At 49.0% G+C, this 19,964-nt stretch overlaps 2 protein-coding genes across 9 annotated transcripts in view; both read right to left on the reverse strand.

Annotated features, from left to right (window-relative positions):
• The window catches only part of DHDDS (dehydrodolichyl diphosphate synthase subunit), a 28,381-nt gene extending 26,835 nt beyond the window's left edge, over positions 1-1,546 (reverse strand). For 2 of the 8 annotated variants that reach the window (XR_007472188.1, XM_033422500.2), the window contains exons 1-2: positions 1,341-1,453; positions 610-681 (exon numbers count right to left, since the gene is read on the reverse strand). Coding sequence is in view for 6 of the 8 variants with exons in the window: in XM_033422500.2 (XP_033278391.1) it covers positions 610-681; positions 1,341-1,403 (135 nt within the window). In the remaining 2 variants the exon portion in view is untranslated. Of the gene's footprint in view, positions 1-609; positions 726-1,340 lie in introns of all 8 variants that reach the window. The other 6 variants (XR_004481668.2, XM_033422502.2, XM_033422501.2 and 3 more) reach the window with 6 other exon arrangements.
• Positions 1,547-5,929: 4,383 nt separating this feature from the next.
• LIN28A (lin-28 homolog A) lies at positions 5,930-18,267 on the reverse strand. The gene is made up of 4 exons (XM_004266644.2): positions 18,136-18,267; positions 17,486-17,670; positions 6,957-7,141; positions 5,930-6,225 (listed from the first exon to the last, which is right to left on the reverse strand). The coding sequence occupies exons 1-4, from the start codon at positions 18,164-18,166 to the stop codon at positions 6,009-6,011; spliced, it is 618 nt and encodes a 205-aa protein (XP_004266692.1). The 5' UTR covers positions 18,167-18,267; the 3' UTR covers positions 5,930-6,008.
• Between the last annotated feature and the right edge of the window lie 1,697 nt (positions 18,268-19,964).

The following is a 19,964-nucleotide window of genomic DNA, read 5'->3' on the forward strand; positions in this document are numbered from 1 at the left end:
CGATCCCTGGTCTGGGAAGATCCCACATGCCGCGGAGCGACTAAGCCCGTGGGCCACAACTACTGAGCCTGAGCTCTAGAGCCCGCAAGCCACAACTACTGAGCCCGCATGCCACAGCTACTGAAGCCAGGACGCCTAGAGCCCGTGTTCCACAACAAAGAGAAGCCAGCACAGTGAGAAGCCCATGCACTGCAACAAAGAGTAGCCCCCGCTCACCGCAACTAGAGAAAGCCCGCACACAACAATGAAGACCCAATGCAGCCAAAAATAAATTAAAAAAACAAAACAAAACAAAATAAAGCCCAGAGGACAATACTAGGAATAATAGATCAAAGTTCTAGGGAAACAAATCTCAGGAAGATCTAACAGTCTATGCTGCCCAATGATATTGGGAGGTCTCAGGCTTCCTGAAAATGTGAGAGTTAGGACAATAATCTGCCAGAAATGTAGACCTGGAAGTTACCTGCAATTCTAAGGCTCTTTGATACCATTGCTAAATTCTACTACAAATCCATAAATATCATGGGTTACCCAGTTTTTATAACAGGTTTTAATATAAGATTACCCAACGAACCAAAAGGCCAACTGGTGCATTGGGCCACTGCTCACCTTTATGATGTTGGCACAGAACCGCTCCCAAAACGACAGCTCTCCTTCCTTGATCCATGACATAGTTCTTGCCTCAGCAGAAGAAGCACAGAACAATTAGTCACCAACCAGGTAACCTTGTATAAACAAGACAGAGAATTAGAAGTCACCACACCTGCAAACAACTATGGCTGACTTGCAGGGATTCACCAAAACGGTAGAGATCAGCCAGCATTAGAATCCAAAAACACTGGCCCTGGACTTCCCTGGTGGTCCAGTGTCTAAGACTCTGCGCTCCCAATGCATGGGGCCCGGGTTTGATCTCTGGTTAGGGAACTAGATCCCACATGCCACAACTAAGAGTTCGCATGCTGCAACTTAAGATCCCGTGTGCCACAACTAAGACCCGGCAGAGCCAAAAAAAAGAGAAAAAGACACTGTTCTAAGCCTCTAGTCTTTCACTACCCAGAATTTATAAGCCAATAGGACCTTTGGGCGCAGAGGCCTTTCCTTGGTTCTATGGGCTTGGTGGACCTTGCTCCCATCCCCTTTTTTTTCAGAGTCTGCACAGCCTTTTTCTGAACATGTAAGTCTGCTTCCTGTCACATCGTAGTGCCTACATCCTGATCCTTCCCCCTTCTTCCTTCTCCATCTTCCACCAGGCTGTTTCCCACTCTCGGGGCTCCGGGTCACTAACCCCTTCAGTTGTTGCACCCGTTACCTCCTACCCCAGAGATTTCCCAATTATTTACTCCTTCACTTGTATCTTCCACTATCCCCTTTGTCTCTCCCACAGCTGCCTCCCGCTCAGTCATCTCTCTTCTCTTCTCCTCTAATCCACCCCCTGAATCCAGCACCTTGACAGGCTCCGCCGGCACCTTTCAACAGCTCGAGGGGACCGACACTTCCTCACGACGTGGCGCTGGAAGAACACGTCATCGTTGGGCGCTGGGACACGCTTCTGCCGTCACCGAATGGGCGGGGCCCTGGCCTGCGCCTGCGCGCTCGGAGGAGGAGCGGAGCTGAGCTAAGCTAGAGTTCTCGGCTGTGCGCACTCCAGGGGCGGGGCAGGTTGGGGTGAAGGGGATAACCGCGCGGGCTACCCGGCTCCGGGCCACGTGCGAGGGACCCGGCTGGGGAAGGCGGGGTTCAGACCACCTGGGAGAGCCGAGAAGTCTGTAGACAGGCGGGCTAGGTTACGGGGCAAGAATTAGGGGAACCCCACCTCAGAAATGCTGGGACTTCTTAGCCACTGGTGGCAGTTTGGACTTTTGAGAAAAGGGGTAAGGCGGCGTCCTGCTAGCTGGAAGGCCGCTACACTGGCTTTAGAGCTCTGGTACAAGTGTTTTTTGTTTGTTTTTTTTTTTGGTAGAAGTCTTAAATATCCTGTTTTTATACTGTTTTGTCTTATTTAGTGAATTCAATCGTTTGCGAAGTTCCTAGCCGTAGTTAGCCTCACAGGGAGGGCACTTAATATCAGTCCATTTTGTGCTGATTTAAGGCACTCAAGATTTTGGGATTTGCATTCTCAGGACCTACCCAAAGAACTCAAAAAAGGGTTAAGGCCAGAAAGAACTCTAAGAATGACTTCTAAAGTTTAAGAAAGGCCATCAACTAACCCTGACAGAAAAAATCAAGGGCATTCATTCTGTACCAAACCTTTAAAGAAAAGGGCTGCAGGAATTTGAGGCACTAACTCACAAAAGATATTGGGAGTTTAGTTTTCTTAAAATGAGAGAAGGGGAAAAAAAAAAACTTTACCATTTTCAGAGAACCTTCTTGTAGTTTCTTACTTTGGGTTGCAGTGTCAAGGAAACAAGGCAAGAGATGCTGTAGTCATGACTCCCGATTCATTACTTTTGTCTTCCACTCTTTCTGATGAAAGGGTTATTTTTAACAGAGTGAAATGATCAAAGAATGCCCTCCAGAGATGAGTAACCCACCCATGAATGGTCTCTTAAGCTTTTCCATCCTTCCTGCTTTGCATGTAGGTTAGTAAGTTTCTGCCTAGCTGATTTCTTCAATTTTGCAGGAAAACCATTTAGTGAAGTCCAGTAGTAGCTTGCTACTTTTAACATCTTGCAAGGTCAGCTTTGACTTTTGGTAGGAAGTCCCTAGAGGGATATATGAAACTTCTTACCCTTGTTCTGTTAACGTTTCCGTGCACTTTGGGTGATAGTTGGTATGCCTCCAATCAAGTCTTTCTTTTCTAAACCCTCCTTCCCTTAGGGGGAGCTAGATGTTTAAAAATACAGTGTTCATCAGAAGGCTAGTGAACTTGTTAACTTGTGTTTATAGCTGGTCAGTGTATCTCCTCTGGCCTCAATTTCAACAGTTTCCCCTGTATTTCCATCCCTGGGTTGCTGCAGGGGGTTAATTAATTAAGATTTGTAAAGGGCTTTGAGGAGCAAGGGACAAAGTATTATTAGGGTCTCATGCCCCAAGCCATGGCCCCATCCTTTCATCCCAGTCAGTGGCACAGGCAACCCCATTCTTATGCATGCCAAGCCCTTAATCCCCTCTTGAATGTGGCAGCTTCCAAGGAAAGGACAAGAGGCCTTAACTAGAAACAAAAATCCACTGTAATGAGGTGCTAAAAAGACTGAACTTTCAAGATTCACTCCTAACAAAATGGCTGAACAGAAAACTTAATGGTTCTTGTGACTTGAGTCCCAATCCAAGAAAGTGGAAATAATGGTAGGAAGAAAGCACCTTAAATATCGACCAAGGAGATGACAGTTTCGGTACCAGTAAGTCTTTATTCATTGTATTTTCCCAAGGGAAAGAAGGGGAAGGGAAAGGGGTCAGCATGTGTGTTACAAAATGATAGCAAATGGGAAAGGAAGTACCTGGCACAGCAAAATCAACCAACAAATAAACACTGCCCAGATGGGGTCGCCAAAGCCCAAGGGGGCTCAGTCTCCTGCAGTTAGTTCAGTAATGAGGGGAAGGGATGAAGAACAGGTACATGCTTTTCTACCCTCCCTCCCTCCCCATAAATTCAAGATTTCACACAAAGCTTTGGTTTCTAGCAGTAAACATGGAGTTACATTCGTCCGTCTCCTATTAAACAATTTTGTGGCCACTTTGACATAAGTTTCTTGCACCTGCATAAAAGTTCCTGAGTGACTTGACTATACATTCATCTTTCCTTTCGTGGTCTCCCAACCCCACTTTCTACATGGAAGGCCCCCTCGTTGCTCCTCTAACCCTAGGATTAGAGATTAAAGTAGGTTTTAATCCATGCAAAGACAGCAGTCTCTTTGGAATGAATCAAATCGAGGAATGGTCGTGACTCAGGAGATTGAGAACAAGGGATGGAGAGCTCTTAGCTTCTTCAGGATTTTTGCACAAATCATTTAATCACAGACACCCCACAAATTAAACGTACAGGTGTCTGGACTGTTTTTGGGGAGGGCACGAAGGGGGAAAGAAGAGGGGGTAGGAATACAGTGTTTAGGACAGAAAATCTTGTTCGAAATAGGAAACAGGGGAAGGGGAACACAAAAGGAAGTGTAGTTCAAGACCTCCCACTTCAAGAAGAGGGGCCCCCAAGTTTATGTTTCAGATCTTTTTGGCTGGTGCAGACCTTTTGTCAAAGATGCTTTGGCTATTTTTCTCAATATAAAAAGAAGTTTGTAAACAATAAAACCCCAAAAGAACATGGAGAAGACCAACACATTATATTTACACAAACTAGGCCACCTAGCAATCACCAAATCAGCTACTTGTGAAGTCCTACGAAGTCCAGACAAATACAATAACTAGAGGGGGGCAGCAATTGGGGGAGACAAGAACCCAGGATCAGACACACATCACCCAATGCGTTCTATTGCATTTGCCCCGTTACAACACAGTGAGGTAGGTTTGCAGTGATCTCACAGCATGTAAACGAAACCCCCTTTTCTCCTTTAGCTACCATGACACTAATTACTGCTGCAGCAGGGCAGGACACTGGCTCTGGGAACCACAGAGAAGCCATGGCTGATGGTCTCTCTGGAAACCAAGGAGGAAAAGTCCAGAATTGTTAAAACGATTAAGGATCTTGTCCTTGCTTCATATATCCATCCCTGGGCAGCTCAAGATGGGTACAGAGGCATCGTTCTTAAAACCTGTCCTTACCAACTCACAGTTTTTACAAAAACACATACAATACACCCTGTTGTGTGTTAGGCCTAGCCCAGTCCAGTGAAGGATGGACCTGGTATGTAAAGTGAGTCCTGTGCCCTGGGATTACAGGTCCGGAACAGGAATCCTTTATCACACATACAGATGACCTCGGCCTAATCTTGGCTTCCCCTCTCTGCACCTTTTACCTGGCCCAGCCTCTCCTAACCTCTCTGTACCACCTTTTCCTGTTCAGACCAATTTCCAATCTTTCAGTAGAAGGAGACCAAGCCATGGGGCAACCCAGTTAAAACCTAGTCTCCCATGAAACATTGAAGATGGAGGGGTTTCAAGAGGACACTGTGGCAGAAAAGCCAGCTCTAATTGGCAAAAATGAGGTAGTTCAATAGGCTATACGCTCCAAATAGTTGTTCTCTCTGGTGATAGAGCAACAAAAAGTATTCCTGCTGTGCAGACCCGGAGCTGTCGCCGACTTATCCCTGAGATTGCTCACGTACCTGAGAACACAGTGCAGGAATGAGGGCCTTAGATTAAAATACACAAAAATACAAAACCAGAATATTTATATTATGAAAGAAAAAGTTAAAATGCACAAGATACGTCATTCGCACACAGCTAGTGCAGTTGGCATCCTGAAGAAAGTGGGACCCAAGGTACAGTCATCCAAGGGAGCAAATAAATAAAATTGTATTGGCCCAGAATGGGGTGGGAGTGAGCTTAGAAGCAGCAGGTCTGCAGCTGTTCCCTCAACCCCCCTTTTGCCTGTCATCACAACCCACTGCTTGGGACAGTTCTCTCAGCACTCTCTCCCAGGAGGAGGTTGTGAGCAGACAAGATGTGGAAAACCCTGCCTTACCCCTGAGATATTTCCTCCCACAGAATGTAGTGGCTTGTGGGTTGGGTCCATCAATCTGGTCTCATGCTTAATCTTTTCACTCTGGCACGGGAAATATTATTCCATATCCTTCTTGAAGAGTAAAACAACTTCCCTATCCAGGCCACTTTCAGAAGCTGGAGATTCTGGGGGTGGAGACTCAGATAAAGCATGCAGGAAGGGTTACCCCCCAAAGCCCTCACGTGCATTTGGATAGAGCATGATTGGAGTTTCTTTGCCTCACCCCTTCCCCCCCACCAAGAGGAAAGAGGGGGTGATGCTTTGGCCCCCGGCCTGAGATATATGGCAGTGCCAGCTGCCCCCTACCCACCCTGTCCCCACTTTCTCCACTCTGCCAATGGATGCCTGTTCCTCAAAACTTCCTGATCACACACGGATAGCCCCCACCCACTGTGGCTCAATTCTGGGCCTCGGGGAGCATGGCGGGGCTATGGATCTCTTCTTCCTCCTCCCGAAAGCAGGCTGGCTTTCCCTGGGAGCTGGGAGCTTGCTGGGCCTTCAGTGGACACGAGGCCACCATGTGGTTGATGCTCTGGCAGAAGTGGCACTTCTTGGGCTGGGGTGGCAGTTTGCATTCCTTGGCATGATGGTCTAGACCTCCACAGTTGTAGCACCTAGCACCAAGCAACATGGTAAAGTTGAGAGAAAGGAGCGAGAAGAGACTACAAGCCTTCCTCTGAGAGAGGACACCTGGGCTCTGGTTCAAGTGTTACTATACCCACTTCCCTTCCTAGAGACCAATTTCCCCACTTACAAAAGGAGGAATATGACTAGATGACTCTGAGTCCTTTCCAGATACGTAATTGTCTAGATGATACCTTCCGATTCATGTCAACTTGAAAATACCAAGAACAGAAATTCTGGACCCCAATTGGGAACTACCATACCTTTAAAAAGAGTACCTGTCATTCAATAAAAATATAGAAATTAAAGGAGCCAGACTATGTGATCTGTTTGAGCACAGAACTAAGATGGAAGAAACCAGCCATTTGGAGACGTGGTGAAGAAGCAACAGGTACAGATACACCATCTTGTCCTGACCACATACACTTTCACATCCATGGTCTCTTTTAGTTCTAAAATAATCATGTGAGGTTAGTATCATGAAATCCGTTTAGCAATCGAGGCTAGTGCTAACAGAACGTAATTACTTGTCAAGTAGAAGAGCTAGGTCATGAAGTACCCTCCTCACATACTGCCCTCTCTTCACCTCCCACATCCAGGGGCCGCAGGCTTCCTTTTACCTTTGGCAATCTGGTCCAAGAAAGGGGCAAAATGAGGAGAGTTTTCCTCATCCTCAGCATGTCCCTCCCAACCCACACACAAGCTGCCTTGCAATCCATACCTGTCTCCCTTTGATCTGCGTTTCTGCATGTTCTTCCCTTTGGGCCGCCTCTCACTCCCAATACAGAACACCCCACCAGGGCCGGTGACTCGGATAGATTCCAGGCCCTTGGCAGACTTCTTAAAGGTGAACTCTACGGCCTCACCCTCCTTCAGGCTCCGGAAGCCCTCCATGTGCAGCTTACTCTGGGGGAGGGAAGCATGGTAGATTTTAATGTTAGTCTCCATTATTACACCAAAACCAAAAAAACCTGCATGCACATGTTCCTCTAAGGTTGGAAGAACACTTCCATTTTATCGGTAAAGAAACTGTGACTCAAAGAGTCATCACAATTAAGAACAAAATATCTACATCACATTAGGAACAATCATTAGATAAACAGATGCCATAGCATTTTTTGCAGCTAGTCTCAAAGTTCTAAGAAAAATAAAACAGAAGAAAAATTCTTAAACATAGCATTTATAAGAAATCAACCAATGTAAAATTGTAAAATATAAAGTAACAGACCTGGGGCTTCCCTGGTGGCGAAGTGGTTAAGAACCCGCCTGCCAATGCAGGGGACACGGGTTCAAGCCCTGGTCCGGGAAGATCCCACATGCCGCAGAGCAACTAAGCCCGTGCGCCACAACTACTGAGCCAGTGCTCTAGAGCCGGTGAGTCACAACTACTGAGCCCGCATGCATAGAATCCGTACTCCACAACATGAGAAGCCCGAGCAACACAAGGAAGAGTAGCCCTGCTCGCTGCAACTAGAGAAAGCCCGCGTGCAGCAGTGAAGACCCAAATGCAGCCAAAATTAAATATAAATAAACATAAATAAAAATAAAAAACAAATAAAGTAACAGGCCTATACACTTAAAAAATGTCAGTCATGAAAGACAAACCCCAGAGAAGTAAAGAAACTGAATGCAACACATGACTCTGGATTGGATCTTAGAACAAGAAAAAATATTAGAACAACTGACAAAATTTGCATATGGTAGATAAATGTTTCAATGTTAAGTTCCCTAATTTTGATCATTGTACTGAGATTAGGTAAGAGAATGGCCCTATTTTACAAAAAACACTGAAATATTTAAAGATGCTTGATATCTGTCTATCTGTACAAAGAAAAAGAATAAAAAAGCAAATGGGACAAAATATTAAGGACCGATAAATCTGGGTAAAGGTTATATGGGAGTTTTTAGCATTATTCTTGCAACCTTTTCCCAAGTTTGAAATTATATCAAAACAATGTTTCTGAAAGTTGAAGGGAAAAGGCAGTATGACCCAAGCAGACAGATCAGTGGATTAGAAGGGAAAGTCTACTGGGAGATCCAAGATTAAGTGGAGAAATCAACAGGTGAGGAAAACAATTCCATAAATACTATTGAGAAAACAGTTATCCATTTGAAAATGAAGCCAGAACTCTACACTTTGCATCATACGTATGCAAAACATATTTCGGAAGAATTAAATATCTCAGTGTTAAGAGGAAAAAACTTTGAGACAGTTTTTTTAAAAATCAAGACAGATAACTAAACTGATAAAACTACAAAAAGCTACTGTAAGTCAGTAAGAAAAAAGAATCACAGGGCTTCCCTGGTGGCGCAGTGGTTGAGAGTCCGCTTGCCGATGCAGGGGACACGGGTTCCTGCCCCGGTCCAGGAAGATCCCACATGCCGCGGAGCGGCTGGGCCCGTGAGCCATGGCCGCTGAGGCTGCGCGTCTGGAGCCTGTGCTCCGGAACGGGAGAGGCCACAACAGCGAGAGACCCGCGTACCGCAAAAAAAAAGAATAAAAAAAGAATAAAAAGAATCACAGAACAGAATATAAGCAGGTAATTTGCAGGAGGATTTAGCATGACACATATGTTCAGTATCTCACTCGTTCAAAAAAAACCAACAGAAAACAAAAATACCATGAAGCCATTAAAAAGAATGTAAACTTGTAAATAAAGTCCCTGTTTTGTTCACTGCTGCATTTTGACACCTAAATAATGCCTAGCACATTTTGGATGAATGAACAAGGAGGTAGGTTTTAATTATTTTACTTGGGAAGATGAGCAAATTGTTAAAGGAAAGGACTTCGAATGTGTGGAACGATCTCACCAAAACACTGCATGTTTGAACCAAAAAAAAAGGAGTTATTCACACAGCTAGTTGAATGGCAAAACCAGGGTCAGAAGAACCCAGGGTTTCCGATTTGAAGCTCACAGTCCATTTCACCTTGCCACTTACTGCGTCAACAACACATCAGTGGAGTGACAGCCTCTCCCAGACCCTGCCCAGAATAGGCTTCATTATAGATAGCTTCCAAAACATCCAAAGAGCACGTCAAATACGTCAACAAGGTGCAGTCCTCATTGAAAATGCGGTTCAGAAGCAAAAGGGATCATCGTGCACCCAGTCCTGGCTTGAGGCATGTCATGCTGCTGGTGGTAGTGATGGGGCAGGGTGGACATTTCAAACTGGGACTTAGGTGAAACATGCTCTTTTGCCAGATGCGATCCCCAATTCTTCAGTCATTTACATTTTTGTTTTAATTTAGATGGTACTGCTTAAGACAAAACTTCCGTTGAGGTAATTGGTTAAGAGCATAGGCTCAGGTGCCAGACACAACCTGGTTCATGAAATGCTGTTTCTACCAATTTCCAGCATCATGTGTGACCTTGGTCAGTCACTCACCTCTGGGCCTCAGAGAACAGGATAAAAACCTACCTTAGGGGTTTTTTTTTGTTTTTTTTGGTTGCACTAGGTCCTAGTTGTGGCAGGCGGGCTCCTCAGTTGTGGCCCGCCGGCTTCCCAGTTGCAGCACCGCGTGGGCTCTCCAGTCGCAGCAGGCGGGCCCCCTTAGCTACGGCTCCAGGGTTCCTTAGCTGTGGCATGCGAATCTCAGTTGCAGCATGCATGTGGGATCTAGTTCTGAGACCAGGGATCGTAGCTGGTCCCACTGCACTGGGAGCGCAGAGTCCCATCCACTGCGCCACCAGGGAAATCCCTACCTAAGATTTTTGTTTTTTGTTTGTTTTTCTTTTGCGGTACGCGTGGGCCTCTCACTGTTGTGGCCTCTCCCGTTGCGGAGCCTGGACGCGCAGTCTCAGCGGCCATGGCTCACGGGCCCAGCCGCTCCGTGGCATGTGGGATCTTCCCGGACCGGGGCACGAACCCGTGTCCCCTGCATCGGTAGGCGGACTCTCAACCACTGCGCCACCAGGGAAGCCCCCTAAGATTTTAATGAAGATTACGCGGATAAGGAAACATGAAGAATATATGCTCAATAAATATCAATGAAATATTCCAAAGGTTGGGGATCCTTTCTTCTTTTTCCCACAGGAACAGCCAGAATTGTGATGACTCCCCCCACCAATCTTGATGTGGAGCATTAAAGCAGAAAATAAAAACATTTCAGAAAGGTGAAATCTCTTTCCCCCTCCCCGTTGTGTAACAACCACACTGAATTTGATGTTAAATCTGACTTGTCTCTTATTGAGCTGGGACAAGCCAGTGAGTCAGGAGGTGCTGGAGGAGCCAGACCAAGAGCATTCTTGACCCAGGCAAACCCAGCTTTTCCCATTTGCCTAGTGGGCTCTTAGGCTGGAACACTCCCAGTCCTTGCTGTGATTCAGCAGATAGATAAGTGACTAAGAGCCAGGGTTTAGAATCTGACAGCCTGTCCCCGCTTTCTGTGCTACCCTACAAAATGGAGTAAATAATAATTTTATGATGGTGCTGTGAGGGTTTATGCATGAAAAGCAGTTAACACATAGCCTGCCACACATAAATCCTGAGTGGCAATTATCATCAACCTCTTCAGACTGGATGAGAGCAGGGTAACAGTGAGAAAGAAGTGTCAAGAGACTGGGAATTTTAACTCTAGTTTTTATCACTAACTGGCAGTGGAAACTCAGAAAAACATCCCCTCTCTGAGCTCCAGTTTACTGAGGACAACACTCTCCTCCATCCACACCTCCTAGGCTTACTATGAGAACAAGAGGATAATATAAATGGGGACATATGAAATTGACCAGCCCTCTCAGCTCACCCACTCCATCACTGGAGGATTTGAGGTCTGCTTAAGACTTTAAAAGGGTGAAAAAAAACAAAAACAAAACCAAAAAACCCCCAACCCTGCAGGCACCTCACCATAACCGGTCAAGATTTAGACTGGTGGTCTCCAAGGGTGGCTCCCGGGGGTGGGGGTGGGGGGCCTACCCCGCCCCTTTCTAAAACACATAGTTTGAATTCCTCTCTTATCAGGTAGGTAATCGGCGTGCAGCCCCACGGAGCCTGCCTCACAGGGCCTGATCGGAAAGGAGCCTGAAATTCTTGCTATCACCCCACCCCACCCCCAGCCACACACAAAGCGGGGCCTGGGCCCCGCCCCCTCTCCATCCCCTCCAAAAAGAAAAGACCTGGGGGGGGAGGGGCAAGGCTTGAGCTCCCCCAATAGAGCCCAGCTCCGGGGAAACAAAGAGTTGACACTGGCTGGTTCTGGTGGTCAGATTCCTGGAGTTCCAGAGGCTGCAGATTCCCCCCTGACTCCCCCCCACCCCACATTCACCGCATTCATCAGTTCCTTCCTTCCTCTCCACATAAGGGTTATGGTCACGGTGAGAGAAACGGATACAGAGACACCTTTCTTCCCCAGTCAAGCTTGCTGGTCTGCCAAAGTCACCATCGCCAACAGCCATCTTTCCTTCTGACCTGCCCTCCCACCCTTCCAGGGCTTTCAGTCAAACCTTTTACTCAGGGACCTAATTAGGGTTATTTATTCAGATAAATTATATTAAAGGTGGGAGGGAGGCAGGCTTCCCATCTTCCTTTCCCAATTTGTTTGAGGTAGGAGGGTGGGCAGCCTATAGTGGGGAGAGGGGAAGATGGCATTTAATTGGACAGCAAACAGTTACAGGAGGCATTTCTCTTTTTTTGGATGGCAAGGAAGGACTTGGGCCAGTTACAGTACTTAGTCTTTCCGCTCCCCTAATACCTCACCACTGCCTACTCTAAGCTTCCCCCACATCAAGTATGCCTTTATAAGTTAGAGATAGAAGGGACCTTAGGGGTCACTCAGGACACGTGGAGTAAAAAGCTCACAGGAACCCGAGTTTCCCTCAACTTGCTCTATGAAATTTGGATAAATAAGTTCTGGTTCCTATAATCATCTGTAAAAGCAGGGGATCAGACTTGATCAAAGCTTGCGTTTCTGGCTTTTCTGCAAAACCCGGGGCCCTTCCAGCTCAAGACTACCTAGTGCATGTTTATACCCTCAGTTCTAGGTGCCTAGCAGTGCACAAACATTTGTAGAAGAAACTAAGTTCTCTATCTAAAATGACCAAGATTTAATTTTATTACTAATATTTACTATAGGCTAAGCAGTGTTTTAAGCACTTTACATGTTGTAACACATGTGACCCTCACACCAAGCCTGTGAGGTAGACCTTATCATGCCCCCTGTGTTACAGGCGAGGTCACAGAGGCAGAGGGGTGAAGCACCTTGACCAAATTTATAGTGTGAGAGCCTCGAGCTGATTGCAACTAGCCGGACTCTATATCCAGCACTATGCAATATAATGCAAGACGCACAGCCGTTAAAAAACTTTCTAACAGCCACAATGAAAAAGTAAAAAGCCGCAGGTGAAAGTAATTTTAATGACTTGGTTCCAAGGTGTCCTCGCAGTTCAACCCAAGCGTCATTCCTGAAGGTAGGGTTTGGTAGGAGCTAGGAAACCAAAGGGTTCTATTAGAAGCAGTTTATTTTGATGTGTGTGTCAGGGAGGGTGGGGGAAAGAGATCCGTCCAGAACCAAAGGCTGTGAGCATACAACCCTACACACATCGCCTCTGCCCAGACACACAGCCAGGACCACGAGCTCCAGCCTGGAGTTCTCCACCAGATGGTGCTGCTCGTCAGCAAGGCGGCACAAAGGCAGCCAGAGGGAGACTGGAGCAGAAGAGAGGAATGAGACGCGCGGTTCTCAACTCTGCACGCGAGTGTTCACCTAGATTGATCTTCCCAGCTCCTTAGGGTGGGCGTCTTCTCCTTGGTCCTTAGGAAAATGGAGTCGCAAGGAGACTGAACTCTGATGAGGACCCAACCCAGGGTGGTTCCCCAACCCCCCCCCCACCTACCCATGGAGTGAAGAAAGGGTCCGGGAGTTTTAAACCAGTAACCCAGTTGTTGTTCTGCTCTGTTGACAAAAGCCATTTACTCTCCTTTCCAGTCTGAATTAAGTAACTCCAAGCTGCCTCTGTACTAAGTGCGTACTATTCTTGAAAGTTTTCTCCTCCCCCCCCCCAACCTCCTCTGACCTCCCAGATTTAACACTGATAGTAATTGCTATTCTTGCCTGCAGGAAGAAAGGAGGGGTGATTTGCCTAGGGCTGTTTCTCAAAAAAAAAAGCACCAGCAAATTCCAATAGGTAGTTTGATTAGGAATGTTCCAGAAACAACCTTGCCCTGGAGAAAATCACTGACAACCACTTGTATGGCAAGCTTGTGGTGTCACCAACCACAAGCTTTGCTCATGATGGTGGCACAGCCTTTACTTGGGACACTGTCTAGAAAGCAGGTCTCTTCAGAAAGAGAAGGACCCAAGAAGATCCCATAATGCTCAAACCAACTCATGTGCTTCTCTGCCAACTTCCTGAAAAAAATCCACTCATTTAAAAAATAGTTTCCTATTAAGATGGAAATGAAATAACTAATGAATGACCCATCAAACCCGTGCCTCCAATATCCTATCGCCTCCAATATCCTATCGCCTCCAATATCCTATCGGGAGCTCAACTGCAATCCACTGACATTCACTCTACAAGCTTTCATGGTGTTTCTACTGAGTGCCAGGCCCTATTCAGGCCCTAGTCCAGAAAGAGACAGCAACTATCAGTTAACATTCCCTCCCTACCTCCAGCCTTTTGTGTCTGGAGGAAGACTTCCACTGACAAGGATCCCCAACTGTTAGTGTACTCCTGATTCCTCAGGGGACCCATATTCATTTCTTCAGCCCACCAGGTGCGTACTAGAAAACTAACCAGACTGCTAGTCTCTCTCTTCAAAGAGTTTACAGGTTAGAAGAGGGGTTAAGACAAGTACATCAAAAAATGAAACATAAGGTGGGTAATCAGAGGCACTAGTGAGGTTATAAACCAGGTGGGAAAGATCCCTTTACATTCTCCCTGCCCCCAAACCCAAGAGCCCTACTCTAGATGGGTCTGAGTTGCTCTCACTACCCCCCACTCATCCTTTTCAGAAAAAGCAGGCCACGTGGCTTCAGCAGTTTCTCGGTATTGGAAATTTCTTCTCCTAACCCAAACTTGGTCCCTCGGTCAAATTTGGGCTCTTCTTTGGCCTCCAAGCCTTGTAATACAGCATTTTAGCCAGAAAGCCATTTTAAACAGACTTGGGTTCCAAAGAGCTGTGGGAGAAAGCAGGGGACCTTTTCCTCATTTTCAAATTTCTACAAATCTAAGGGGTTTGGGAGTTGAGCCACAGGAAAACATGAGGTAAGCCAAAACTCTTAAAATGGCCATAGAGAATTGAGAATCCTTGATGAACCTCAGGAAACCAGGAGACAGTAGTTAGCTCTTTCTTGTTCCACCTTGCGATGTATAACTGTTTTTCAACTGGGGGCGAGTTTGCCTCCCAGGGGGCATTTGGCAATGTCTGGAGACATTTTTGGTTGTCGCAACTGAGGGATGCCCAGCATGAGAAATTATCCTGCTCAAAACACGTCAATAGTGCTGAGGTTGAGAAACCTTGATTTAAGGGCTGGCCACCTGCCATGATTATGATTCTTAAATTCCCCCAAATTCAGGGACAGGAAGAGAGTTCTAGCATAAGACCTGTGGCTGAGTAAAAGGGTTGTTACAGAAGTCTCTTTGCTTTATGGGTTTTATTTACTCATTTTTTTAAAAAGCTAAAGGTAGGTTTTCTTTCCCACTCATCCACCCCTGTGGGGCACTGCGTGTTTGACAGGGAGTGCAAAAATAGTGAACAGCGTGTTGGGAACCAAATAGGCCCAACCTTGGAAGGGAAAAGAAAATGTTTAATTGCTCCTCACTCCTCTTTCCTTAGGAAAGGGGCTCCCTGACCCCCTCCCTTAGCAGATGTTATCTTAGGACAATTATCTTGCTCACCACCCACCCTGCAATTCTAAGGTACCCACCACCAGCAGCCAAAGGAGAGGTTTTCAAATGTCTTACTCTCTCTCCACTTTGGGAACACTCCCCTCCCGCAGGAGGATTTTTAAGGATTGTCCTGCATCTACCTAACTCCTCTATATTAGATCCCCAGGGAGAGATTTCAAATTTCTCAAGTGCAGGACTGGAATCACTAGTCTAACTGCTATGGTAGGGTTTGAGGATCAACGTAAGCCCCAGCAGTGCACAATCGAAAGACAGAGCTACCAGGTGAGGCTCAGGGAATGTCCACCATTGTCCTCTGTGACTGTTAGTAGGGGGTGTTAGGGAGACAAATTCTTGATTCCTTATCCCAGCTCAACTCCTCCTGATAACTTATTCAACTGTGGAATGTCCCTGGACATTCCAAGACCCCAAAGTCCAGTTATCTCCCAGCAAACCCATCTGAAATAATGTGGTACGGGCTCCACTCCCCAAACCAGAAGGTCCCTGCTTTCCTTTATGCCCTCCAATATTTCCCAACTGCTTTCGATCCTAAGGGTAAGTGGGCTGAGGCACAGATGCATTTGCTCAGGAAAACCTTCCTTGCGAGTTGGGTATCACCAAAGAACCTCAGAGGGGCTACATTCCCCTCAGTCCTTCCCTATTCAACAGCCTTTGGAAGGGAGGCAAGAAAATGTTGGGTTTGACTCTTTTATTCCAAGCCTTCCAAAATTGGGGAAGCTGTCCAGTCATCTCCAGACCAGGAGAGATTTTAATCTCTTTGTGATCAGATAAATGGGAGAGTGGGGGAGCTGGCCACCCCGCTGAGGAGGGCCATTCAAAGCTGGTTCCTGTAATAAAGTGATTTAATAGATCTAAAGAGGCCAATTCCCTTCTTTTTCCCAAAATTACTTCCTGTGGGTTATCATTCACATATGTAAATGAGACGGGGAAGGGGGCAAAGCCACCAGCCAGAATTAGTTGTCTGATGGGGAGGGGGTAAAGTTGGGGGTGGAGGAACTGGGTGAAGCAAGGGGATAGCCAAGCATTCTGCTGCCGACCCTTCTGGAAAGATGTTCTAGTAGCCCAGTGACCCCAACATTAACTGGTGGGCCCCCGTCTCCCCATATCCTCTATCTCCCCTGTTCCCCCCATTCTGTGTCCTCGCTGAGGGGCATGCTCAGAGACTTCCCCGCTGCCTCCAACTACTCCACCCAGCATCTCCACCCCTCCCCCTCCAGAATACCATCCCTCAGGCTCCAACCCTTAATCCCCACATCCTCCTTTCCCCTCCCCCACTGCTCCTAAAGCCAACCTCTCCGAAGTAACCCCTCCATGCCCGGCCTGGGTGTCAACCTACTGTGCCTGGGATTAGCAATTTCTTCTCAGGTCCAGCCCCAAACCTCCAAAGGTGGAGGGAACACAAGCAGCAACTTCCTTTACGTGGTGGTTATGTGTGGCTTGTGCCCAGGACCACAGAAATGCTTCTAAGATATTCAGGAAGGGGTGGCCAGGGAGGAGGGAAACCTGAAGTCTCTGGTTCCTTGTTTGAGGCTGGGAATGTTAGGACAGCAATCAATGGCTGTCTAGGGCCATAAATGCCAAGCTGAGGAGAATAGGTCCAGAGGCTAGCCTCCCTCCACCCTCTGCCCTGCGACACTGAATTTCACCCCCACTGTGCTGCCTTGCTTTAACTGAGAACTTGGGGTTGCAACCTAACTCCCTACGAGCCTGGCCCAGGAATCTAAGGCCTGGGCTCCTTGGGTTTTCTTTCCTGATAGGAAATGAACAGTAAAAGCCCAGCGAGTGAACCGTGTGCCTGAGACTGTGTTCTCGAGGAACTTTCAAGCCCCCAGAGAGATCCTTCAAGGATCTGCCAAACCGACCCAGGCCCCAGAGCTTGAGTTTTGGGTGACCACCTGGGTGAGGAGACCCCACTGACTTCTCAGCTTTACCCCGTTGGGTCCCGAAGTGGTTTCCCTCCCTCTTTCCAGGCCGGGAGCTCCATTCACACCATAGTGAAAGGCGCGGGCGCTCAGGGCTCTGCTCTGACCGGGCATGTGCTTCCCTGGCCGGCCTGCTCGCCCTCCCCCCACTGGCAAGCACAATACAACCTTAGTTCTGCCACATGGGGTCATCTCCCTGCCCCCTGCCCCCTGCCCCCTGCCCAGGGGAAAGAGGTAACAGACACGTGGTAAACCAGAGGGGTTCCCGGAGGGGGGTAGGGGTGCTGATACTCGGCTCTGCCCCCAGCTCTCGTCCCGCTGGAGTTAAAGGGGACTCAGAACTGGGGTGCCACGGCAAAGATGGGAGCGCACAATGAGGGCCCTTGATCTCCCTCAACCCAACAGCCGAGGCCGTCTGCCCACCCTTGGATCCGCGCGCCAACATCCCCTTCCCGCGGCAAAGTTACAGGGGTCGGTCTCACCTGGTGCACAAAGACATCCACCGGGGGGTCGAGTGCGACCCCGGCGCGGGCAGTCATGGACAGGAAGCCGAATCCCATGCGCACGTTGAACCACTTACAGATGCCGGCTCCGTGCAGCAGCTGCGGCTCCTCGGCCGCCCGGGCCGCGTCCTCCTGCGTCTCCTCCGGCGCCTTGGCGCCGCCACCTGGAGATTGGGAGGGCGCTCAGCTGGGGGGCCACGGAATTGGAGGACCCCACCAGAGACCCCGGCAAGGAGACCTGAGCGTGCAGCCCGCGGGTGGACACCCAAGGCGCTGCAGCTACCAAGATGCCGACGAGAAAATACCTGTCCCGGCTGCCTCCCGCGCTCCCCAAGCTTAAACTGAGGCCAGTGGTGCCCCGAAAGTTTTGCTCATCTTCCCACTACACGTTGCCCGGGGACAGACGGCCAGACAGGCCCCTCCTCTTCTCTCCCCCCGCCCCCGTAGCTTCAGCTTGCACGGCACTGGGACACCAGGGTTCCTTGCTCCAGAGATCGCCCCCTGAAACAGGAGGCCGCAGACTTGGGGTCCTTCGGCTAGCCTGGGGGACACTTCCCCCACCTCCCTTTGATGTGGCTTCTGGGCGCCCCTGCAGCCTAAGTTGTCCCCAGTAAGTCCCGAGGTCGAACCTGCAAACTGCTGGTTTGACACAGAGCCCATGGTAGTCGGCTGAGCCCGCGGCCCCGGGCCCCAGGTCGGCCGGCTGCTGGCCCCAGAGAAGTCCGGAGGCAAAGGGGTGGCTCGGAGAAGAGGCTGCTACATCTTCCCCAGCACAATAGCGGTGGGAGGGCCCACGGCTTTTCAAAGGCTCCCAAATTCTAAAAGACAATGACCCAACCCCCCGCGGGCAGCCCCCTCCCCTCCCCTCCCTCTCCTCTCCCCTCCCTTTCCCTCCTGCTCCAGCTCCGGCCCCCACCCCCCACCCCCGCCCCATCGGTCTCTGACACCTCTGGGGTGTCCCTTCTCAGAACCTTGAGGTTTGACACCCCCCGGCCCCCCCCACATCTGGAGATTGGGGCCGTCAGCCCTAGAAGTCTTGAGTACCCGGGAATTGGGGATCCTGCACTTTAAGGACTCAGTAGGGGTCCCCAAAGCAGCATACAGGTGGGGGGCCTGTGGGGGGGTAGTTTTAAAACCACGTGACTGCTCCCACACACACTCACACACCACCCCCACCCCCCTTGCAGATAATTATACATTCCAGAGAGTTGGGGGAGGGAGGTGTGAGCCTGGCAGCGCTGGCCAATCAGAGACACAAACCACCTGTCAAGGGAGAAATGGATGAGCCCTCCCCCTCCCCCAGCCCTTGAGCGCCCCTCCCCCTCCCTTCCCCTTCAGGTCTCAGAGCTGACCCGGCAGCTCAGCGCTGACCCGCTCTCACCCCCACCCCCGTGTGCTTAGATAGACCTGGAGTTCAGGACACTAGGAAGCCTAGGATGGGGAAGCAGGGGGGAGGTTGGAGACCCAACAGGGCTGATCTCCACTCCTGACCTAGGTGCAGCCTCTCAAAGTCTGTCTCTGACTAACTGAATGTCTCTGTCTCCCTGCGTTTCCGACTGAGTTTTTCTGGATCTCTCAAAGCGCTCCTAAATTGATTCTTCGTAAAGAATCCTTCCTTGTTGCCTGTGTCTAAAACTGACCCCACGTGGAGTTCCCTGAGAGAACAGGAGGAACCCAAAGAGGCTTGAAGGGTGTTCCTCTCTCCACCAGCTGCCCTCATCCTGCCCCCATTCCCATCCTATCCCTATCCGTTGCTGGGATCCCGACACTCTCAGGTTCCCAGACCCTCCTCGTTTGAGCCCCATCCTGAAGTGCGCTCTCTTCCCTATCGTGAGGTTGGTGGGGGAACTGGAGTAGCGGCTCTCCTCATTTGAAGAGTTAGCCTCCCCTTCTAGAAGATAAAGAGGGTTGGCCAGGGGGGTGGCTAGTGCCCTGGTCGGAGATGGACAATGGCCCGGGGCTCAGTGCACGGCCCTGGCCCTGCCCCTTCACTTCCGGTGCTCAGTTCAAACTGGACAATGCCAGCTCCGGCCAGTTCCCCTCCCCCACTGCTACAACCCATTTAAAGAGACAGAGCCTGCTTTCGGGGGCATCCGCTCGCTCGGAATTCAGTCGTCTCCACTAAGTGTGCAGGAAGCTCTCGTGTTTCTCACCCTGCACCCGCGCGCGTGCACGTGTGTGTGGGTGTGTGCGCACGCGCGCGCACGAGTATACTTGAGAAACAGAGAACGGGGATGAGTGGGGGTAGGGAACGGGAAGATGGGGAGGAGGGCAAGGGGCTGCGAAGAGATTATTTGTCTGTCTTTCCTGCCAGGAGTGCTCTCCAAGAGACTAAAACTTCAGTATGAGATGGGGGATAGGACTTTGGGATAAAAAGGACAACAGTGGCCCTTTGCTACTCAGCCTAAAAAAATACAAATCATTAAAAAATATCACTAACAATGCCACACTCCCATCT

Source organism: Orcinus orca, chromosome 1 (assembly GCF_937001465.1).
Source record: "Orcinus orca chromosome 1, mOrcOrc1.1, whole genome shotgun sequence".
Taxonomy (NCBI): Eukaryota; Metazoa; Chordata; class Mammalia; order Artiodactyla; family Delphinidae; genus Orcinus; species Orcinus orca.

Bases quoted from the DNA above. Each gene is read 5' to 3' on its own strand.
- LIN28A (XM_004266644.2), bottom strand. From the start codon at position 18,166: ATGGGCTCTGTGTCAAACCAGCAGTTTGCAG. The intron at 7,142-17,485 runs GTGAGACCGACC...TCCCTCCCCCAG, and splicing joins TGGATGTCTTTGTGCACCAG to AGTAAGCTGCACATGGAGGG. The intron at 6,226-6,956 runs GTATGGATTGCA...GCTTGGTGCTAG, and splicing joins CGCAGATCAAAGGGAGACAG to GTGCTACAACTGTGGAGGTC.